This window comes from Mustela lutreola, chromosome 1, assembly GCF_030435805.1.
Source record: "Mustela lutreola isolate mMusLut2 chromosome 1, mMusLut2.pri, whole genome shotgun sequence".
Lineage (NCBI taxonomy): Eukaryota > Metazoa > Chordata > Mammalia > Carnivora > Mustelidae > Mustela > Mustela lutreola.
The window spans coordinates 117,243,842-117,265,942 of NC_081290.1; the positions used below are offsets into that span (position 1 = coordinate 117,243,842).

General features: G+C 35.4%; 2 protein-coding genes across 3 annotated transcripts in view; one reads left to right on the forward strand and one right to left on the reverse strand.

Moving 5' to 3' along the window:
- Positions 1–22,101, reverse strand: part of CCSER1 (coiled-coil serine rich protein 1) — a 753,833-nt gene that overhangs the window by 547,100 nt on the left and 184,632 nt on the right. The gene's annotated exons all lie outside the window — the stretch shown is intronic.
- LOC131830512 (transcription factor BTF3-like) lies at positions 20,884–21,420 on the forward strand. The gene has a single exon (XM_059172769.1). The coding sequence runs from the start codon at positions 20,948–20,950 to the stop codon at positions 21,245–21,247; it is 300 nt and encodes a 99-aa protein (XP_059028752.1). The 5' UTR covers positions 20,884–20,947; the 3' UTR covers positions 21,248–21,420.

Consider the following 22,101-nt stretch of genomic DNA (forward strand, 5'->3'; position numbering starts at 1 on the left):
TCCAAATGAACTCACTCTTGCCTGAATGGCAATTCACATGCATTAAGTTGACCATTATTAGGTAGGTAAGTGATACTGACAGAAACAGGGACAGGAAGAGCTCCTTTCTACTGAATGAACTCATGGACTACACCAGTCAAAAGACCAAAAAAGAACGATGTACATTTCCAAGATCCATGCTTTACAAAACAAACACATCCTGTGTACATGGGTGCTTTTCCATTTATATAAGTGCAGATTATTGATCTGCTACACAACTGAATTGATTGAAACACAATTCGCTACCACAAAACTATAGTTGAAGGCAATCTTAACCTACAAACCATCATATTTCCATATTCTCTAGGTTATGTGTTCAATAAACTACTGGTTCTAGCAAGTAAGTAAGTACATAATTTTCTGCATAATTTAATGATGCTTTTTGAAAGTACACAGTGATAACTAATGTTACAGTGGCTTACAATTTTTAAAGATTCTTAGACCTTATAATTGTATTCAAAATTGCTTTATTAGCATTACTCCCCCTTTCTGAGCACTGTAAACTAATGATTTCTTATACCATTTCCTTGCCACAGATGGTCTTTTCTTTTTGTTATTCCTATTCAAATCTTACTCACCACTCAAGGCTAAATAAAATATAATCTCTTCCGTTAATCATTTTCAGCAGTAGTCAGGCACAGTATCTCTCCTCTCAATTAACAATCAATCTTGCCTTATCATGCTCATTTGGCAACTGAATACGTGATGCCCTGTGACACCAAATTTTAACTTTCTTTAGATGAATTTAGAAAATACACCCCCCAGCTATTTTTTTAGTATCTTATGGATGAAGTCATAATTTGTAATTCTTAGCAAGTGCTATAATGATCTAGCTGGATTGTAAAGTAATCAATAAATATTTGTTGATTATCATTTTTGATTAAGCACATATAACCTGCATCCCAACCAATAAAAAATAATAGGATAATGCCTCTTTAACCAGTTCTCAATTCATTAACTGGAATTATAGACATTTTCCTAAAATTTTATTTTTACTATTATAAAAATCAAGTACTATTCTTCCAAAATAAATTTCTGCATAAAATAATCTATATTTTAATTATATAATTCATAGGGGTGCCTGGGTAGCTCAGTAGGCTAAGCCTCTGCCTTCGGCTAGGGTCATGGTGTCATGGTCTCAGGGTCCTGGGATTGAGCCCCCATCAGGCTCTCTGCTTAGGGGAAAGCTTGCTTCCTCCCCAGCCCACCTGCCTCTCTGCCTGCTTGTGATCTCTGTATGTCAAATAAATAAACAAAATCTTTAAAAATAATAATAATATAATTCACAGAATATAAATACGGTGAAATATACAATAAAAATCAACATAAAATATCAATTTTATCTTTTTTATGCTAGAATTCAGGATATATTTTTATATGCAGTAGTCCACAAATAATTCTCAAGTATGGGACACTGTTAATTCTATTCAAATCATTACTAGGAAAGAAAAAATAACTAGCATTTATTGAAAACTGTTTGGTACCATTTACTTTTATGTAAGAACTTTCCATGTATCCAATAACACCAATAATTTCAAACTTCAGGGGATGAACTGTGGTTAAATAATCTGGCCAAAACCATACAGCTAGCAATTGGTGGTGGAGGGGGGCCTGACTCAGACAGAAATACTTTGAGTACATAGAATATGTACCTTCATTTTTTTAAATCTGAAGTACTAAAGACCAAGTTGAGGTAATATAAATGTTTACTGGATAAAAACATGTTTGGGGGAAAATTACCATATTCAGGTGACTATTTGACATATTGTATTATTTATCCTGATTTTCAAAACATCTGTTGTCAAAATGTTCTCACTTTACAAAAAGTGTTTTTTTTTTTTTTCTCTTATACTTAAGGTCCACCTAAGAACTGAGGTATCATGCCAAGGTTCTGTAGACTAGGTTTTAAAAATCTGTATTTTTTTAATCACTTTATAGAAGGTTGATTTAATTGTTGGGATAACCTTTTTTAATGGTAAAAAATGAGGTAATTTCTATCTCTGATTATTTTTTTCTACTTACAATAAGCATCATTATTCATAACTTACTTTCAATGATTTTTTAAAAGTTGAGAAGCAGGACGTGCCATTTTACTATTTATTATTGGTGAAGGAGCTGACACCAAAGCAGAAACATCTTATCCTGCCATTTGTGGTCAGTTCTTATAGTGAAATATGCCATGATTCTCAAATGTTAAGATTGTTAGTTGACTCTTCACCAATAAACATATGTTTTTGTTTTGTTTTGCTTTGTTTTTTAATTCATCCCTAGTTACCTTTTCCTACAAGTGAAAATACTATTAAGAATGATGAACACGGGACGCCTGGGTGGCTCAGTTGGTTGGACGACTGCCTTCGGCTCAGGTCATGATCCTGGAGTCCCGGGATCGAGTCCCGCATCGGACTCCCAGCTCCATGGGGAGTCTGCTTCTCTCTCTGACCTTCTCCTCGTTCATGCTCTCTCTCACGGTCTCTCTCTCAAGTAAATAAATAAAATCTTTAAAAAAAAAAAAAAAAAAAAAAAAAAAAAAGAATGATGAACACTGGGGGCACCTGGGTGGCTCAGTGGGTTAAAGCCTCTGTCTTCAGCTCAGGTCATGATCCCAGGGTCCTGGGATCGAACCCCACATCGGGCTCTCTGCTCAGCAAGGAGCTTTGCTTTCCTCTCTCTCTCTGCCTGCCTCTCTGCCTACTTGTGATCTCTGTCTGTCAAATAAATAAATAAAATCTTAAAAAAAAAAAAAAGAATGATGAACACTGACAATCTTTCAGAGCCATGGATTTTAAATCCTGGCAAAATTCAGTTTCTTCCTTTCTCAGGAGTACATCTTCTCTGACATGCAACAGTTTTACTCTGTTCGGTTTGGTTCCTCTACAGAACATTTCTGAATTGTAACCACTCAGGTATTAGCAGAAAATAAGCCTCTCATAATTTATGTTTTAATGGAAAGGCTTACTTTATACTATTACACACACACACACACACACACACACACACACAAAACAAATAAAAAATCCCCTAGGATTGTGACTTTACCCACTGTAATACTGCCATCAAGTGGACCACAGTAAGATGAGCTGTACAGAATACGGAAGCCAAATTCCTTCAACAGGTGCCCTATACCTGATATTGAGAACTATAATAAGAATACATAAAATAAATTTTTGAAAAATCTCAGATGATTGTTATATTTTACATGTTTTTAATATAGCACTGAAATTCTGCAAATGAATGAATTTATTCAGCAAACGAATGAAGGTGGATGATAAAAAGAAAAAAAAATTAATCCTCTTGTCCTTCACTATTAATTTAAAAAGGGGTAGACCTCATCATTTTTATTAGACACTCACAAAATAGTTTTATACTTGAATACTTCATACTTCATACTTGAATCTTCCAAATAGAACTGATTAATCAGAAAGTATTATGTAGGTCTATTTCTGTATGAACTTATTTAAACAAGCTCACTTTATTTCTGCCTTAAATTCCCTGAATTTTCAAAATTCTGTAATATAGAAAAGCTCTGAAAGTTACAGTGAAAATATTATAGATTCATTTTTTTTGGCCTGGCATATAAGATACTATTTGATTTCTCTTCTGAAATAGTATCAGAAATTATTAAAGAAATGAAAAAATATAGATTAAATGCATGGGTTTATACATGGTATCCATATTGGATAAATAGATGCACTAATAACATCCAAATCCAACAAAAAATATCTAAAATTGATTTTCTCACTATGGGTTTTAAATTATCTCATTCAATTCTCACTTCAGGTCCATGAGGTTGCTATTATCATCCTCATTTTGTAGATTGAGAAACTAAGGCTTAGACATTTTAACTTAGATTTTCCAAAGTCATAGAGCTAACAAATCTTTTACTTCAGTGGAAACGTGTCCTCTCTATGTTTATTGTGCAGACCCTTGCCTGTGTTTTGGAGTAGTACCAGTGATGATTTCATTTTCTGAGCCTTTTCAGTGTTATTGGGTCTTCTTGGTTTATTTGGTGCTGCTAATCTTTGTGATTGGTGCCCGAGAAGGCAATTAATTAATTAATTAATTAATTAATTTTGTTTCCCAGGCCCAGTCACTGGGTGCCTCTTGGTGACAGGTTTCAGGCCAGCAGACATGAAGAGGCTTCCTTGGCCAAACACTTGTAGCAGAACTTCCCGGAATGTTTAGGACAGAAAGAACTTCACAGAATGTGGGTGCCTCAGGTGTCCACGTCTTGTCTGAGGTGGGGCAGGAGGTCTCAGGCCCATGATGTCTCTTTTGAGACTTCCCCCACCTGCTGCTGGGAGAAGTCTCAAGTTTCAGGAGCAAAGAGGCTTCTACGGTTGGAATCCTGATGCGGTGCAGTCCTTCTGAGAGCTGCCATCCGGGTGCTGTGTACACATCTATTGGAGAAGAGAGTCTCAAGTACCGTGGAGAAGAGTGCTTCCTCTGCAGTGTGCAGAAATGCCATGTGCGCTCAGAGGGACTCTGATCCAAAGGAAGCATGCACCTGCCAGGGTTGCCTTCTGTTGCTGGCCTGGGGTCAAGGGAAATTCAGCTCCGGATCACATCTTTCTGTTGGGTGAGGCGATGTAAGAATGCCATCCTCTATGCTGCCTCTCTAGTTCTGGGATCTCGAATGAATTTTCTTCCTCATTTTAATCTTTCAGAATTTTCCTTTGGTTGCCTCCTACATGATTTCCAGTGTTTATAACTGTACTTAGTAGGAAGGAGTAGAGAGAAATGGGTCCATGACACCTTGTCCAAAATAACCACCTTTCTGAATGACTTTTAATGTCCAAACCTAACAGTGTAGTTCTTTTTCAAAAGAACTTAATCTCTTTAAACTTAATCTCTTTAGCATGGTATACAACAGTATGTGTGGTCTCATAATTATTAATCTTCAATTTTCTGCACATTTCTGTATGCATGGATCAGTCCAGCCAGGTACTGTGCTACTTAAAATCTCAGATTCCTGCAAGTTCCACTCCTCATTTCCTTTAAGATACACTCCAGCTTTAAGATACAGCTTCAGCTGTCCACTCCCCAGTGAAGTATCTCCTGAATCCCCATAACTAAAACAGGCACACAATTCTATGCCCCTCTTCTTTACTTTCTCAACGCCCTCCCTGGTATCACCTACCAGGATGTCTGATGACAGTTAGTATGTCCTCAGTTCCTAGAATAGGTTTGCATATTGTAGACTATCAGTAACTGTGAAACAATCACAGATGGTGTTAGCTAAGCATCAAAAATGGCTCTGCAGGAATGGTAAGCTGAACAGAAATCAAGTATTATTAAAGAAATGCACAGAAGTTCAAAATTATATACTTTACTAAGTATATTACCAACACTGCTTTCCTTAATTCTCAAGGTATATATTATGACCTCTTTACGAATGAAGAAAGTGATTCAATGGTCCTTTTCCCAGTTCATGCTGACTACTATTATCACCATATTATTTAATTAAAAACTAGATTTAGAAATGTAAGTCACATATAACCCAATTAATAACAAAATCAAAGAAACACATCAACAATTATACAATAATAGTGGGGGAATTTAACACTCCCCTCACTGACATAGACAGATCATCCAAGCAAAAGATCAGCAAGGAAATAAAGGCCTTAAACGACACACTGGACCAGATGGACATCACAGACATATTCAGAACATTTCATCCCAAAGCAACAGAATACACATTCTTCTGTAGTGCACATGGAACATTCTCCAGAATACATCACATCCTTGGTCCTAAATCAGGACTCAACCGGTATCAAAAGATTGGGATCATTCCCTGCATATTTTCAGACCACAATGCTCTGAAGCTGGAACTCAACCACAAGAGGAATTTTGGAAAGAACCCAAATTCATGGAGACTAAACAGCATCCTTCTAAAGAATGAATGGGTCAACCGGGAAATTAAAGAAGAATTGAAAAAAATCATGGAAACAAATGATAATGAAAATACAACGGTTCAAAATCTGTGGGACACAACAAAGGGAGTCCTGAGAGGAAAATATATAGCGGTACAAGCCTTTCTCAAGAAACAAGAAAGGTCTCAGGTACACAACCTAACCCTACACCTAAAGGAGCTGGAGAAAGAACAAGAAAAAAACCCTAAGCCCAGCAGGAGAAGAGAAATCATAAAGATCAGAGCAGAAATCAATGAAATAGAAACCAAAAAAACAATAGAACAAATCAACGAAACTAGGAGCTGGTTCTTTGAAAGAATTAATAAAACTGATAAAACCCTGGCCCGACTTATCAAAAAGAAAAGACAAAGGACCCAAATAAATAAAATCATGAATGAAAGAGGAGAGATCACAACTAACACCAAAGAAATACAAACTATTATAAGAACATACTATGAGCAACTCTATGCCAACAAATTTGACAATCTGGAAGAAATGGATGCATTCCTAGAAACATATAAACTACCACAACTGAACCAGGAAGAAATAGAAAGCCTGAACAGACCCATAACCAGTAAGGAGATTCAAACAGTCATTAAAAATCTCCAAACAAACAAAAGCCCAGGGCCAGATGGGGGGAATTGTACCAAACATTTAAAGAAGAAATAATTCCTATTCTCCTGAAACTCTTCCAAAAAAAAGAAATGGAAGGAAAACTTCCAAACTCATTTTATGAGGCCAGCATCACCTGATCCCAAAACCAGACAAGGATCCCATCAAAAAAGAGAGCTATAGACCAATATCCTTGATGAACACAGATGCGAAAATACTCAACAAAATACTAGCCAATAGGATTCAACAGTACATTAAAAGGATTATTCACCACGACCAAGTGGGATTTATCCAGGGCTGCAAGGTTGGTTCAACATCCGCAAATCAGTCAATGTGATACAACATATCAATAAAAGAAAGAACAAGAATCATATGATACTCTCAATAGATGCTGAAAAAGCATTTAACAAAGTACAGCATCCCTTCCTGATCAAAACTCTTCAAAGTGTAGGGACAGAGGGCACATGCCTCAATATCATCAAAGTCATCTATGAAAAACCCACCGCAAATATCATTCTCAATGGAGAAAAACTGAAAGCTTTTCCACTAAGGACAGGAACACGGCAGGGATGTCCATTATCACCACTGCTATTCAACATAGTACTAGAAGTCCTAGCCTCAGCAATCAGACAACAAAAGGAAATTAAAGGCATCCAAATTGGCAAAGAAGTCAAATTATCACTCTTCGCAGATGATATGATACTATATGTGGAAAACCCAAAAGACTCCACTCCAAAACTGCTAGAACTTGTACAGGAATTCAGTAAGTGTCAGGATATAAAATCAATGCACAGAAATTAGTTGCATTTCTCTACACCAACAACAAGACAGAAGAAAGAGAAATTAAGGAGTCCATCCCATTTACAATTGTACCCCAAACCATAAGATATCTAGAAATAAACCTAACCAAAGAGGCACAGAATCTATTCTCAGAAAACTATAAAGTACTCATGAAAGAAATTGAAGAAGACACAAAGAAATGGAAAAATGTTCCATGCTCCTGGATTGGAAGAATAAATATTGTGAAAATGTCTATGCTACCTAAAGCAATCTACACATTTAATGCAATTCCTATCAAAGTACCATCCATCTTTTTCAAAGAAATGGAACAAATAATTCTAAAATTTATATGTAACCAGAAAAGACCTCGAATAGCCAAAGGGATATTGAAGAAGAAAGCCAAACTTGGTGGCATCACAATTCCAGGCTTCAAGCTCTATTACAAAGCTGTCATCATCAAGACAGCATGGTACTGGCACAAAAACAGACACATAGATCAGTGGAACAGAATAGAAAGCCTAGAAATAGACCCTCAACTCTATGGTCAACTCATCTTCGACAAAGCAGGAAAGAATGTCCAATGGAAAAAAGACAGCGTCTTCAATAAATGTTGTTGGGAAAATTGGACAGCCACATGCAGAAAAATGAAATTGGACCATTTCCTTACACCACACACAAAAATAGACTCAAAATGGATGAAGGACCTCAATATGAGAAAGGAATCCATCAAAATCCTTGAGGAGAACACAGGCAGCAACCTCTTTGACCTCAGCCACAGCAACATCTTCCTAGGAACATCGCCAAAGGCAAGGGAAGCAAGGGCAAAAATGAACTACTGGGATTTCATCAAGATCAAAAGCTTTTGCACAGCAAAGGAAACAGTTAACAAAACCAAAAGACAACTGACAGAATGGGAGAAGATTTGCAAACGACATATCAGATAAAGGACTAGTGTCCAAAATCTATAAAGAACTTAGCAAACTCAACACCCAAAGAACAAATAATCCAATCAAGAAATGGGCAGAGGACATGAACAGACATTTCTGCAAAGAAGACATCCAGATGGCCAACAGACACATGAAAAAGTGTTCCACATCACTCGGCATCAGGGAAATACAAATCAAAACCACAATGAGATATCACCTCACACCAGTCAGAATGGCTAAAATCAACAAGTCAGGAAGATGCTGGCGAGGATGCGGAGAAAGGGGAACCCTCCTACACTGTTGGTGGGAATGCAAGCTGGTGCAACCACTCTGGAAAACAGCATGGAGGTTCCTCAAAATGTTGAAAATAGAACTGCCCTATGACCCAGCAATTGCACTACTGGGTATTTACCCTAAAGATACAAACGTGGTGAATCAAAGGGGCACGTGCACCCGAATGTTTATAGCAGCAATGTCCACAAAAGCCAAACTATGGAAAGAACCTAGATGTCCATCAACAGATGAATGGATCAAGAAGATGTGGTATATATACACAATGGAATACTATGCAGCCATCAAAAGAAATGAATCTTTCCATTTGCGACAACATGGATAGAATTAGAGCGTATCATGCTTAGCAAAATAAGTCAAGCAGAGAAAGACACTATCATATGATCTCCCTGATATAAGGAAGTGGTGATGCAACATGGGAGTTCAAGTGGGTAGGAGAAGAATAAATGAAACAAGATGGGATTGGGAGGGTGACAAACCATAAGTGACTCTTAATCTCACAAAACAAACTGAGGGTTTGCTGGGGGGAGGGGGGTTGGGAGAAGGCGGGTAGGGTTATGGACATTGGGAGGGTATGTGCTTTGGTGAGTGCTGTGAAGTGTGTAAACCTGGCGATTCACAGACCTGTACCCCTGGGGATAAAAATATATGTTTATAAAAAATAAAAAATTTAAAAAAAAAAAGATAATTGGGGAGAAATACGAAGATGACATGCTGAGAAAGAAAAGGTTATCAGTAAAGTTCAGGAGACACATGGGAGGGGTTCTCTGGAATCATGCACTATAGTTTCTGTTCTATTTCTTAAGAAATCCCATAAGCTTTTGTACAATTACTTAACTATTTCATTATTTCCCACACCTTTTGATTGCTACGATTATATGATTAGAAATCTAAAAAGTCAATTTTCTATATTCTACATTTACTCTGCCAAATATTTAGCTCAGTGCTTTGTATGTATTGATATCTATTGAATAAATGAACACAGAGTATATAATTCAAAAGAATAATTTTATACCTACTAAATAAGTGATCATCTAAAACTAGAAAGTCAACATACTTGCATAACTTAAATTTCACCTTCCACTCCATCCCCCTAATTCATACAGACTGGTTTTCTAACTCTTAGACATATATGAGGGAATTCTTCACAGCTTGTTCTCAATTTTATGTTAGAGGGAAAGCATGATTTTATGCAGCTGCAGTGTATCCTTTAAAAGCCATTACCTCATAGTCACTAAACTTAAGATACAGTACTGGCCATATAGATAAATGAAACATGGTTTCTACTTTCTATAAGCTTAAAGATTATTACGGGGGAAAAAAGAGATTTTTAAAAAATATGTATAAAGTCTTATTCCAGATAGTGAAAATGTAGCAGAATACTCTGATGAGCACAGTGGTTAGGAAGACTTGTATGGCAGTAATATACACAGTTTGCAGAGAAAAAGACTTAAACAAAGGGACAAAGGCTAGAAAATTAATGCAATAATTTTAACATCCCTATAGGGGACACTAAAAAGCTTACTCTATTCTACCCATGAAGATATATTTAGAAAAAGATGTCAATACTTATCACTGCTATTTTTTTAATTGTACAGTATTCAGTCTCTCAAAAAAAAATTCTCATAAGTTTGTAGCCTGATAGATACAAAAAAGCTTTAGAAAAGTATGCTCTACAATTAATGCTTTTGCTTATTCCAATTATTCTTTTTAATGTTTCTACAAGGTGTTTAATCTTAAGTTAAAAAAATACTAAACAAATAAAAAACTAAGTGATAAACACACAAACAAAATTAAATCTTTCCTTTACCTTAAAACAAGATCTTGAGAGAAAGAAAAGAGTGCAGATATGAGGTACGGAGGGGAAGAGGGAGAGAAAGAATCTTAAGCAGACTCACACCCAGAGCAGAACTGGATGTGGGACTCGATCTCATGACCTGAGCTGAAATCAGGAGCTGGATGCTTAACCAACTGAGCTACCCAGGCACCTCAAAACAATATCTTTCAGAACAATCGGAGCTACAGTATTCTTGGAGGAAAAAATTTTTTTTCAACTACCTACAGAACAAAATGGCTTGATAGTCACTTTTATAAGGCATACAAACATTCCTATAAAATCTCATAAATGTTAAAACATTTACTGTTCCTTTTTTTTAAAGTAACTATATTGCACACGGTATCCTGAATTAAAGGCTACTCAGAAAGAACTTAAGCAATTTTTTTCAGAGTTGCTAATCATATACATTTTTGCTTTTTATAAATAAGATGCAGTGCTATAAATAATAAATATGATAATTACAACATTCTTTGTATTTTCATTACCAGGTCAAGCTAGAGAGAAGATCAATATGCTTTCTAACATAACTTGTATTTAGATGCATGAAACCATGATAATTCATTATTTCTGAGGTATGCCACAAACATAGACACATACACTCTCAACACACATTTTTGAGTAACACTAAGTCATGGTCATATCAATGCTTGCAAATAAAATTTTATCAAGTACTTCAAAGCTCTTTTCAAATTCAGACAAATTAAAAATGAAACATTATTTGATAATGGCAGACATTTGATGTTAAAAAGCTTTCAGATTTAGTATTCAAATTAAATCTTGATTTTAAGTGGAATTATGTTGAGTGTAATCTAAGCTTTCACTGACACTTAACCTAACTACTATTGATATATCACATAATTATATAAAATGCCTCAAAACAAAGTGAATATAAATTTCATAATTTCATCATTGTAGATAAAGAAAAGACATCTGCATCCTGATATGAAAGATATAACTGATTAAGCTGTATAAAATCTGGATTAAATTTTAGGCATATGCACATTGTTTTAAACATAATTTATGATCACATTGTGCTTATTTATATTTATGCATAAAATTCCTTTGTTAAAGCATAACATTTCTATAAATTTTATGGAGCATTCCTTATATAACATTCTATAACAATTGTTCTAAATGGTGTTTGTTCTTTGGGCTGTTTTTCAACCTCATTATGAGCATTCCATACAGAAAGAGAAGCATGTACAAAGTCTTACAGCAGAAGATAGTGGAGTATTCAAATAAATTAAGGATGGAAAGTGTGGTAAGACAACAGAAAGAAAGAAAGAGAGTAGTATGGCACAAGACGACAAAAACAAGGAGAGTTCAGGCCATCATAGTTTACAAAGAAAAAAAAAATTAGCTCCTGATACTAAGAACAAAGATTAATCTGTCAAACAGTTTAATCAGGGAAATATAAAATTTATATTTTATAATGGTTACTTTGTCTGAAATATGGTTTGTAAGATAGAGAAAAATAGAGAGATCCTATGGGAATCTATTTATTTATTTATTTTTATTTTATGTATTTATTTATTTTATTTATTAAATAAATCCAAGAGAGAAGTTACGCTCTTAGGTTTAGAAAGATAAAGGCCCGTATGCCTTGTTCATGGTTGTACTCTCAGTGTCTTTAGCAAAGTTCAGTAAATGATTCTGTATTTGTTCCCTTTTTTATTACATGATTGAAAGTTACTCTTCCAAGCAGAATTGTGTCTTTTGTTTTACAAATTATTTAAGAGTGTCATACCGCATATTTTCAAACAGTCACCAGAAAATTGTCATCTCCTCATCCTGAGAATAACTAAAAAAGAAACTAACATTTGTCTTATAAAGTATTATGTTCAGAAAGATTAGTATCAGCATCCAAAACAAAAAAAATGTTAAAGCATTCTTTGCTTAGCACTTGCCACCACAAATTGACACATATTTCTCAAATTTTTTAATTCCAAAATATTGAAACAATGAAAAATACCTAAAATATCCATACAGTTGAAAATACAACTTGATCTCTTTTTGTTTCTTGCCCTCAACTACTTTGTCAGTAATATGGCCTTCAATGACTTCAATCTCTGTGGTTCCACCATTACATTTTTAAACATGTATTTCTATTAACTATTCTTCTTGAAAGTCAGCTTACATATAAGCACAATTTTTAAATCTATCGTTGGTAATTATCACTGGTAAAATCAAATTTGCTTCTGACAATAAACTGTCTGATAGTGCCAAAGTTTTTTTTTTTTAAGTGCCAAAAATTTTAAATGCAGAGAACATTTTTTTTTTTTTCCATCTCCCCCCACCCCTTGCATCTTTGGCAAATATACATACTATTGCGGGTGGGAATCATGGATTCTCTGGCTGGAGTTTGTCAAATGGATATTATGAGGAGACCAAATTTATAAATATTCAATATTTTATACACATAGTGAGAAAGTGTCTCACTGAATATAAACTCTTTAAAAATAAATCAGCATATCTAATACACACAAGTTCTCTTTTGAAGTTATTTTGTTCTTGTTTGGTTATATCTATTAGAATGTTCATATATACATTCATTCACATATTTATTAAGTATTTATGAAGCACAAGTTACTGGGCTTGGATGAAGGCAAATAGAAAAAGAAAATATAGCATCTATATATATGCTATAGAGAGAACCATATTAAGAAAAGTTGTATAAATAAATGCAAATAAGCATCATAAGAATTATGAAAGGAACATGTACGGAACTCAATACCTTGGGAGAAGGCCCATGAGTTAAATCCTGAAATATGTTATGAAATGGACAAAGTGTTTTTATGTAAGACTATTTTAGGCAGAAGAAGGATAAATGAATATACAGCAAAATGGCTTCAAATAATTTGGCTGGGTATGATTTTCATACATGTTGTAAAAGGGAAAATAAATATTTAGAGGTGAAGACAGAGATGAACACAACCATCCTAAAGGGTCTAATAAACAATCTGAATTTTATCTTGAATGCCTTCAAACTGTAAAAAAGTACTTGACTTTTTGTTTAAAAAAAAATCTTCTTATGATAACATTGTGAGAATATATTAGAGCAGATCAAAACTAAAGAATAGTCTAGTTTAAGAGCTACTACAGTTACTTAGATGATAAATAATAGGTAATAATTATTGCATTATCTGAAATTAGGTAATGATAGTGCCAATGAAAAGAAGACAGTTTCAAGTGCTAATTAAGAACTGTATTAATAAAACCTCATATTTAAAGAGTATGGAAAAATGACTTTGATAAGTGAACTTATCAAATAAGAGCCTCAAGAATATAGGAGAAGTCTGCAATAAAATGAAGGTGATACATTTTGAACATATTAAAAATGATATGTCTGCGGGTCATCCAGTTAAAGAAGCTCACCCGAAGATAGAGATTTTATTGTCATCAACTAAGAGTTAATAGATCACATCATTCAGGGGAAAATGCACCGAAGGAAAATACATGCCCGGACTAATTATCCCAGGAATATCACTATTTAAGGAAAACACATTAATAAATTGTGGACAAAACAAAACAAACAAACAAACAAACAAACCTAGAAAAAGAAGAAAGAACACAACGGTCTAGAGCCCCTAAAGTGTGTTTTAAGAATAAGGAGAAAATCAACAATATAAAATAACAAAAAAGAGGATGATGACGTCCACTGATAACAACAATGTGGAAATCTGAGGCATTCTTAGCAGTAGCAGTTTTCACAAAATGAAAGATTTCAGGGTCATTGGCTATGACGGGAAAAGGAGAAGTAAGGTGACAGAGGGATATTCAATGCTGTGCTTCTTTCCGTGGTGAACAACAGTCTTAATTAATGAACTTTTCCCTTCAGGAGTGGAATGACATTGAATGTAACCACATATAGATTTACATATAGGAAGTAGTGTGGCAAATGGAATGAGCTGCACTCCCAGAGTCTCTATTTTTTTTTTTTTTTGGTGGAAAGAAAGATAGGCAGTTACCTTGTGACAATCGAGGATGGGGTAAAGGGGGAAGTAGTAATACATGTTGGAAATTTACGAGGTATGGAAAGCAAGATGGTGGGAGATGGGACAACAAAGCCGGGTGGCAATAAGAACAGGACAAGTGTGGAGGCCTCATATATGCTGTGATATCAAGCCTCTCTGTTAGCACAAAAGTACTAGATCCTGAATCACTTAAATTGTTGTAACCCATTCTCCACTCAATGTGAACCTTTCTAGGTCTAAAAAAAAAATAGAAAACAAAATGTTCTTTCGGTTAACATCCTCTTTCACTTGCCTGTTATCTTAAATTCAGATCTTACACTATCTGCATTTAAAAGAAAATAATTTGCTGTCTTACTTTGCTAGTCAATAATTCATCTTGGAGCTAAAGATGAACCAGATTTCTTTGTATTTCAAGGGGAGGTAATCATGAGAAGAACAGATCAGTGCCAGCTAATTACAATTCTACCACAACCTAGGTTTTAAATTATAGCTAGATAATTGATGTAGAAGTGTTTTTTATTGCTTTCTCTATGCATATAAGTTAGACATTCTATAATAAAATATTCTGTAAGGATACTCTATGCTTCTTTCCTATCCATTAATTCTCAGTCTTATTTGATCTCCATGATTAAAGCATATTCAGGTCAAATAAATTATTCTCAAATGAGAGAGTATTTTTTAACTTTATTTAGTGTAATAATAAGTCCATTTTAGCCTAAGAAAAAAGAAACTCAGTTCTGTGTCTAAACATCCTGACAGTCAATCATAAAATGGAAAAGTTTTTACCCAGGCCATTAAATGCTAAAAGTTTACATGTAAGAAACAGGTATTTCAGATGATCATTAAAATGAAGCGATCTCCTCCTCCCCTCCAAAAGGGCATAAAATTGTCGATCCCATATGACAGCAACATTCTCAAAATTATATTCTATTTGGAAATATGCACAATTTCTCTTTTGATACATTGTAACTCTTTACAATAAAAACCCATTACTGATATTCAAGTCTTGAGCATTTTTTCAAATCATATGCTAAAATGTGTATCAAACACATATTGTAAATTCATTCAAAACTTCTTTAGCATTAAATATGTCCAATCATTTGGTTATATTTTCAATGTTCCAAGATAAATCGAATGTTCATTTTGAGAAATACCACTGGGCTGTAATGGATGAATACTACAGTTCATAATGAAATTTCAAATTAATGGAAAGTATACTCTGAATGATATTAGTATTTCCGAGACATCCATGAATCTTAAGGGAATGGTTAGAAATAAAAAAGAAGAAATCTATTAAAGTGCTCGAAATTGCCAAGTTGTAAAGTACAGAAAAGTTGGCATGTTAAATTAGTTGAATTACAGGGAGTCCAAAATTACAAACTATGCAATATGCACCCGAGCCGATTTGACAGCTTTTAATTTTTTTCATTGCTTTATAACTGCCGTAATTATAATTTCCTCTGAATCTGTAAACTATGCCAAAACGTCTGATTTCTGAATGTTTTAAACTACCACAAATTCACAAATGAAATTCAATTTGACAGAAACAATTTGAGTAATAGCGCAGCTTTCTCTGAGGACCTTTTTTTTCTTTTCTTTCTTTCTTTTTTTTTTTTTTTTAAACAAAAGCCTCTTTTGTTACACAGGAAATTTACTAGGAAAGAATAAAGGAGTAAAACTCCCCTTGCTTTGAGTGCTTGAGGATGAATGTAAATTGATATTTTAGAATAAGAAAATACAGTTGGAGCCTCACGTATTAGGATGTGTATTTTTTTTAAAAGATTTTATTTATTTATTTGACAGAGAGAGATCACAAGTAGGCAGAGAGGCAGGCAGAGAGAGAGAGAGGAGGAAGCAGACTCCCTGCCGAACAGAGAGCCCGATGTGGGACTCTATCCCAGGACCCTGAGATCATGACCTGAGCCTAAGGCAGCGGCTTAACCCACTGAGCCACCCAGGCACCCAGGATGTGTATTTTGAACCACCTGCAGTAACTCCCCTTTTGTGTGGCCACCAGAGAAATGAATACGTAATTTGCTGATTTAGAAAAAGTCTATTTTAGCATGTTCTTATTCTAGTGGCATTAAACCATTGAAAGGGGGAGGAGGAGTTACTACAAACTCATAAATCTTCATCTCCTCAATTATTCATTTCTTCTTTCTTCCATTCATTTAATATGTATTCTATGACTTCTTGGTCTTAGACTCTGTACTAGTGCCTTAGAGATGTTTCATTAAAAAAAAAAAAGAAGAAGAAGAAGAAGAAGTCCATGCCCTCAAGGATCTTTTATTTAAGTATGGGATGAGGCCAACAATAAACAAGTAAACAAATACATAATATGTAAAATGGTAATAAGTGATACAGAGAAAAAAAATTAAGCAGGGTAAAGAGGATCCAGAGGGTAAGAAAAGTGTTCTACACAGAATAGTCAGGGATGACCCAAGATAAGGTGATATTTGAGCAGAAATCCAAAAGAAATAATTAAGGAGGGTGACAGGCAAAAACCTGGAGGAAAGGTGTTCCAGGCAGCAGGAATTACAAGTACAAAAAACCAAAATGAGAAATTGCTTGACGAGTTAGAGAAAAATCAGAGAGGCTAGAGTGGCTAGCAGAGTAATAAGTAAAAGACACAGTAGCAAAAAATAATTATAAAGTGAAATCAAGGAACAAGGTCATTTAGGGAAACTTAGGCCAGTGTAAGTCCTTTGCTTTTTCTTTGGGTAAGTGGGAAACCAGTGGAAAATGTTATGAACACACAGAACACAATTTAATTTAGTTATAGAGGATCACTCTAGCAACATGAAGAAAACAAGACTACAGGTGAGCAAGAAGAGAACAGATAGAAGGAGAACAGTTGGGAGGCTATTGCAATAATCTAGCCAAAAAGGTAAGTTAGAAATATGGTAGTGTTTCCAAACATGTAAATGATGAAAACTGGTCAGATTCTGTATGTCACATAAATTATATACACGCACACATATATGTGTGTGTGTGTATATATATATGTATATATGGTATATATGTATATAAATATATAAAATATGTATAATATTTATATATATATTATATTATATATATAAAATTTAAAAAAAGAATTTGTGAATGAAATTTCTCACAAGAGGAATATGGACAAGGATGACTTTAAGATTTTTGTCATGAGTAACCAGAGAAAAGTAGGGTATACTAGTCTGGAGCTCTAGAGAAGGAAAAGGATTCTTCTCCCCCAAAGGATTGTTATAAACTATGTTAATATATAAACCGTGTATTATGAAAAGTTACAACAAACATTTTTTTAAAGATTTATTTATTTTAGGAGAGAGAGAGAGTGTGTGTGCAGGGGGTTGGGACAGAGGGAAAGGGAGACAGAATTTCAAGCAGACTGAGCATGGAGCCTGATGCAGGGCTGTATCTCGTGACCCTAAGATCAATACCTGAACTGAAACCAAGAGTCTGGCACTTAACTGACTACGCCACCCAGGAGCCCTAGCAAACATTTCAAATCTAGGAAGCACATGGATGCACATGGTTTATTTATTTATTCAATAGACACTGCTTTTACTCAGGACTCCTGAAGAAACTATATTACATACCAGGAATATATAGTCTACAAACTGAAAATCACTATACTATCTTATTTTATTACTTTATGTGGTTAGTCCTAGAGCATGTTATGATGTAAATACAATAATACGATGTATACCTCATGTGGAATATCTGCTTATCAGTGAACATAGGTATAACAGGAGAGCCTTTGTCACTGTCATAGTTCACTGTATTTCATTGTAAATGGAGTACAGAACCAGAAAGTAGTCAATTAAGTTAAATTCAACAAACATTCCTTGACTCAGTACTATGCTTAAAGATAAAACAATAAACAAGGCTCAAGTCTTCGGAAGGTAATTGGAATGAAATATTTTTATTTTCTTACAAAAGATGGCATATTTTTATATTTTGATTACCTTTCCTGTGTAAGGTATAACAGAATGAAAATAGAAAGTTGCTGTTTTGAACTAGACACTAGTGGTAGGTCTGGGTGGCTCAGTCAGTTGAGCATCTGCCTTCAGGTTAGGTCATGATCCTGGGGTCAAGTCCTATACTGCGCTCCCTGCTCAGTGGAGAGTCTGCTTCTCCTCCCTCTGCCACTTCCCCAGCTCATACTCACTCTATTAACCAAGATGCCAATATAATTGCAGACTTTTTAAAAGCAGGAAGAAAAGAACGTAAGGTAGATAAAAAGCAATGAAAAAAAAAAAGGAAAATACAATCAGAAAATAACTTGAAAAGCATAGGTAAAATCTTCTTAAATTGATTAGCTTACATTCCTGATAATTGGAAGCATACTCAGACCTCCAAATTTCAATACTTGGCTTTTGCTATGTCCATTATTATAAGAACCCTGTATGATCTTATAAAAATAGAGAAAACTTAATGCATCATAAACAAGAATTAATGGTGAAAACTTCTAAAAATAGAGTGCAACAGCATCTCCATTAAGGAGTAAGTAGCATTTAAAAAAAAGTATACACATATTTTGAGATATTTTAATCTCCTGATGTTAAAAAGGAAAACTAAGGGTTCCATTAAGACTAAGTTATTCAATCATTACATACTTGTTGAATATACCATAATTTCCAGGCACTATTATTCTTGCTGAGGGCACAGTAGTGATCATGAAATGAAATCATTATGTTCACCAGGTCTATAGTCCAGTGTGGGAGAAGACTGTCAATCAAATAATACCACTAATAAATGTATAATCATAAACTGAGATAAGGGTACTAAAGAAAAGGAATAAAGTTCTACAGAAGTCTGTCAGATAGTAATTACAAAGTAAGATGATACAGCTTATAGCTAAAACCTAATAGAGAGTTTTCTTGTGTAACTGATTATCATGAGAAGGGTTTGCTATTCAGAGTGAACCTTGGAGTTTTAATGCTTAAAATAACTGAAGAATTCTAAGTAATGCTTAATCAGCTAATCTAGATATATAGTATCAGTGAATAATCAGTGCTTTCTGAAGCTCACAGTGTCAGGTTTGAAAAGAATTCAACTACCAAAAACTCAAGCTCTAAAATCAAGAGCATTCATTTCCTCTTCCTTTAAAGTAGGGACCAAAAGCATGGACTCCAGCAGTGCCTGGGTGCCTCAGTCTGCTAAGTACATGGCTCTTGACTTTGGCTCAGATCCTGATCTCTGGGTTGTGAGATGGAGCTCCAAGGCTGGCATCATGCTTCAGGCGGAGTCTGCTTGGGATTCTCTCTCCCTCTGATGAAGGACAGTCAGAAGAAAGTGGGCAGGGACAAGGGACCCTGCCCAAAGAGGAAACCAAACTTGAAAGAATTCTACACCAACCTGAAAGGAGCCCTCCACCCTTCCCCACCGTACAGGTATATGAGTTCATGGACAAAATCCTGATTGGGTGTCAGGCCCATGGAGAGTTAATCAGATTAAAATGGCCTACCAACAAGCCAATAAAAACCCCTAGGTTTAGAAACTCTGGTGACAACTCTCCCAGGCCCCTTCCCTCTTTGGGACCTTTGTACTATTGCTCAATAAACTTTGCTTTGCTGCCCACCACACTTTGTCTGGTCTATCTCTTCATTCTTCCAAGCAGCATGATCAAGAACCACAGGCACTGAAGGAAATGAAATCCTACAGCACCTCTCCCTCCCCCCCTCCTCTTGCTCCTCAAGCTCTCTTTCTCTAAAATATATAAATAAATCTTTAAAAATAAACAGATACATAAACAAACAAACTAATTGCTAGCATGGACCCTGGAGTCAGGTTTTCCAGGCTCATTCTTACAGTTACTACTTTATGACTTGTTACTTAATGCTACTCACTGTTTCTGTACTTCCGTTTCCATATCTGTAAAACTGTGAAGTTATTTTTACCAAACCTCATAGGCTATCAGTAAATGAGCAATACAGTATAAACTACCAGTGTAACAGAAAATCAAAGTAGAAGTTTAAATCAGTAAAGGCTAGAATATTCAACGAGAGTTTTACAAGGGAAAGAAGACTTAAATTAGACATGTATTAAGAAGTAGGAAGGCCTCTAGCTGCCATCTTGCGTCCCCGCGTGTGTGCACCTAATCTCAGCTGGTCCGCCCGAGACCCCCTGAGCGCCAACCCTAGTCCCCCATGCGGTCCCATTTCCACTCCAACAAGATGAAAGAAACTATCATGAACCATGAGAAACTCACCAAACTGCAAGCACAAGTGCGCATTGGTGGGAAAGGAACTGCTCGCCAAAAGAAGAAGGTGGGTTCATAGAACAGCTACAGCAGATGATAAAAAACTTCAGTTCTCCTTAAAGAAGTTAGGGATATGGGACGCCTGGGTGGCTCAGTTGGTTAAGCAGCTGCTTTCGGCTCAGGTCATGATCCCAGCATTCGGGGATCTAGTCCCACATCAGGCTCCTTGCTCAGCAGGGAGCCTGCTTCTCCCTCTGCTTCTGCCTACCACTCTGTCTGCCTGTGCTCGGGCGCGCTCTCTCTAACAAATAAATAAATAAAACCTTTAAAAAAAAAAAAAGAAGTTAGGGGTAAACAATATCTCTGGTATTGAAGAAGTGAATATGTTCACAAACCAAGGAACAGTGATCCACTTTAACAACCCCAAAGTTCAGGCATCGCTGGCAGCGAACACTTTCACCATTACAGGCCATGCTGAGACAAAGCAGCTGACAGAAATGCTACCCAGTATCTTAAACCAACTTGGTGCAGACAGTCTGACTAGTTTAAGAAGACTGGCTGAAGCTCTGCCCAAACAATCTGTGGATGGAAAAGCACCACTTGCTACCGGAGAGGATGATGATGATGAAGTTCCAGATCTTGTGGAGAATTTTGATGAAGCTTCCATGAATGAAGCAAACTGAATTGAGTCAACTTCTGAAGAAGATAAAACTTAAAGAAGTTACTGGGAGCTGCTATTTTATATTATGACTGCTTTTTAAAATTTTGTTCATGGATCTGATAAAATCTAGATCTCTAATATTTTTAAGCCCAAGCCCCTTGGACACTGCAGCTCTTTTAAGTTTTTGCTCATACACAATTCATTCTTTGCAGCTTATTAAGCTGAAGAAGCCTGGGAATAAAGTTTGAAACAAGATTAATAAAGTTCTTTGCCTAGGATACGGTTTTACTTTTTATTTCATTAACACTGATTTGTACATGGAAAGCAAAGTTGTTTATAGAAAGCTAATCATGGCATGTAATATGGCTGGTAATCTTTGGTGAAATTTGATTAAAGATTTTAAATGGCCGTATAATATTAAAAAAAAAAAAAAAAGAAGAAGTAGGAAAGCGTTAAGTGAAGAGGAAGGTATCAGACATGTGAATGGGAGGATAACAAGATGAGCCAAATTCCAGAACTGGACGTGAACACGACATGTTTGAAGAATAATGAGAGAAGAGGAGTTTCACAAAAATTAAGTATGAATATCAGCAGAATCATTTATCTGGAGTATGAAAAGTTCACTGAGATTATTTCAGATACCACATTTAGTTTAGTTCAGGAAAAGGGAAGTACCCTTTTCCAGCCACTTGTCTCTGGGAAGCTCACTGTACTTACAAAGCAAAATACTGTAAAAGATAGAGATCCAGATCTCAGAGCCCAGTGGTCTTCTATTGAACCAGACAATGAAGAATTTGGAAAAACATCAGAACATGCCCCTGTCTTTGCTATTTTTTTTTAATTTGGGGGGAAAATAGTTATTTTTCATAAAATTAT

What these genes read in the sequence shown, in the direction of transcription:
- LOC131830512 (XM_059172769.1), top strand. Translation starts at nt 20,948, where the DNA reads ATGTTCACAAACCAAGGAACAGTGATCCACTTTAACAACCCCAAAGTT.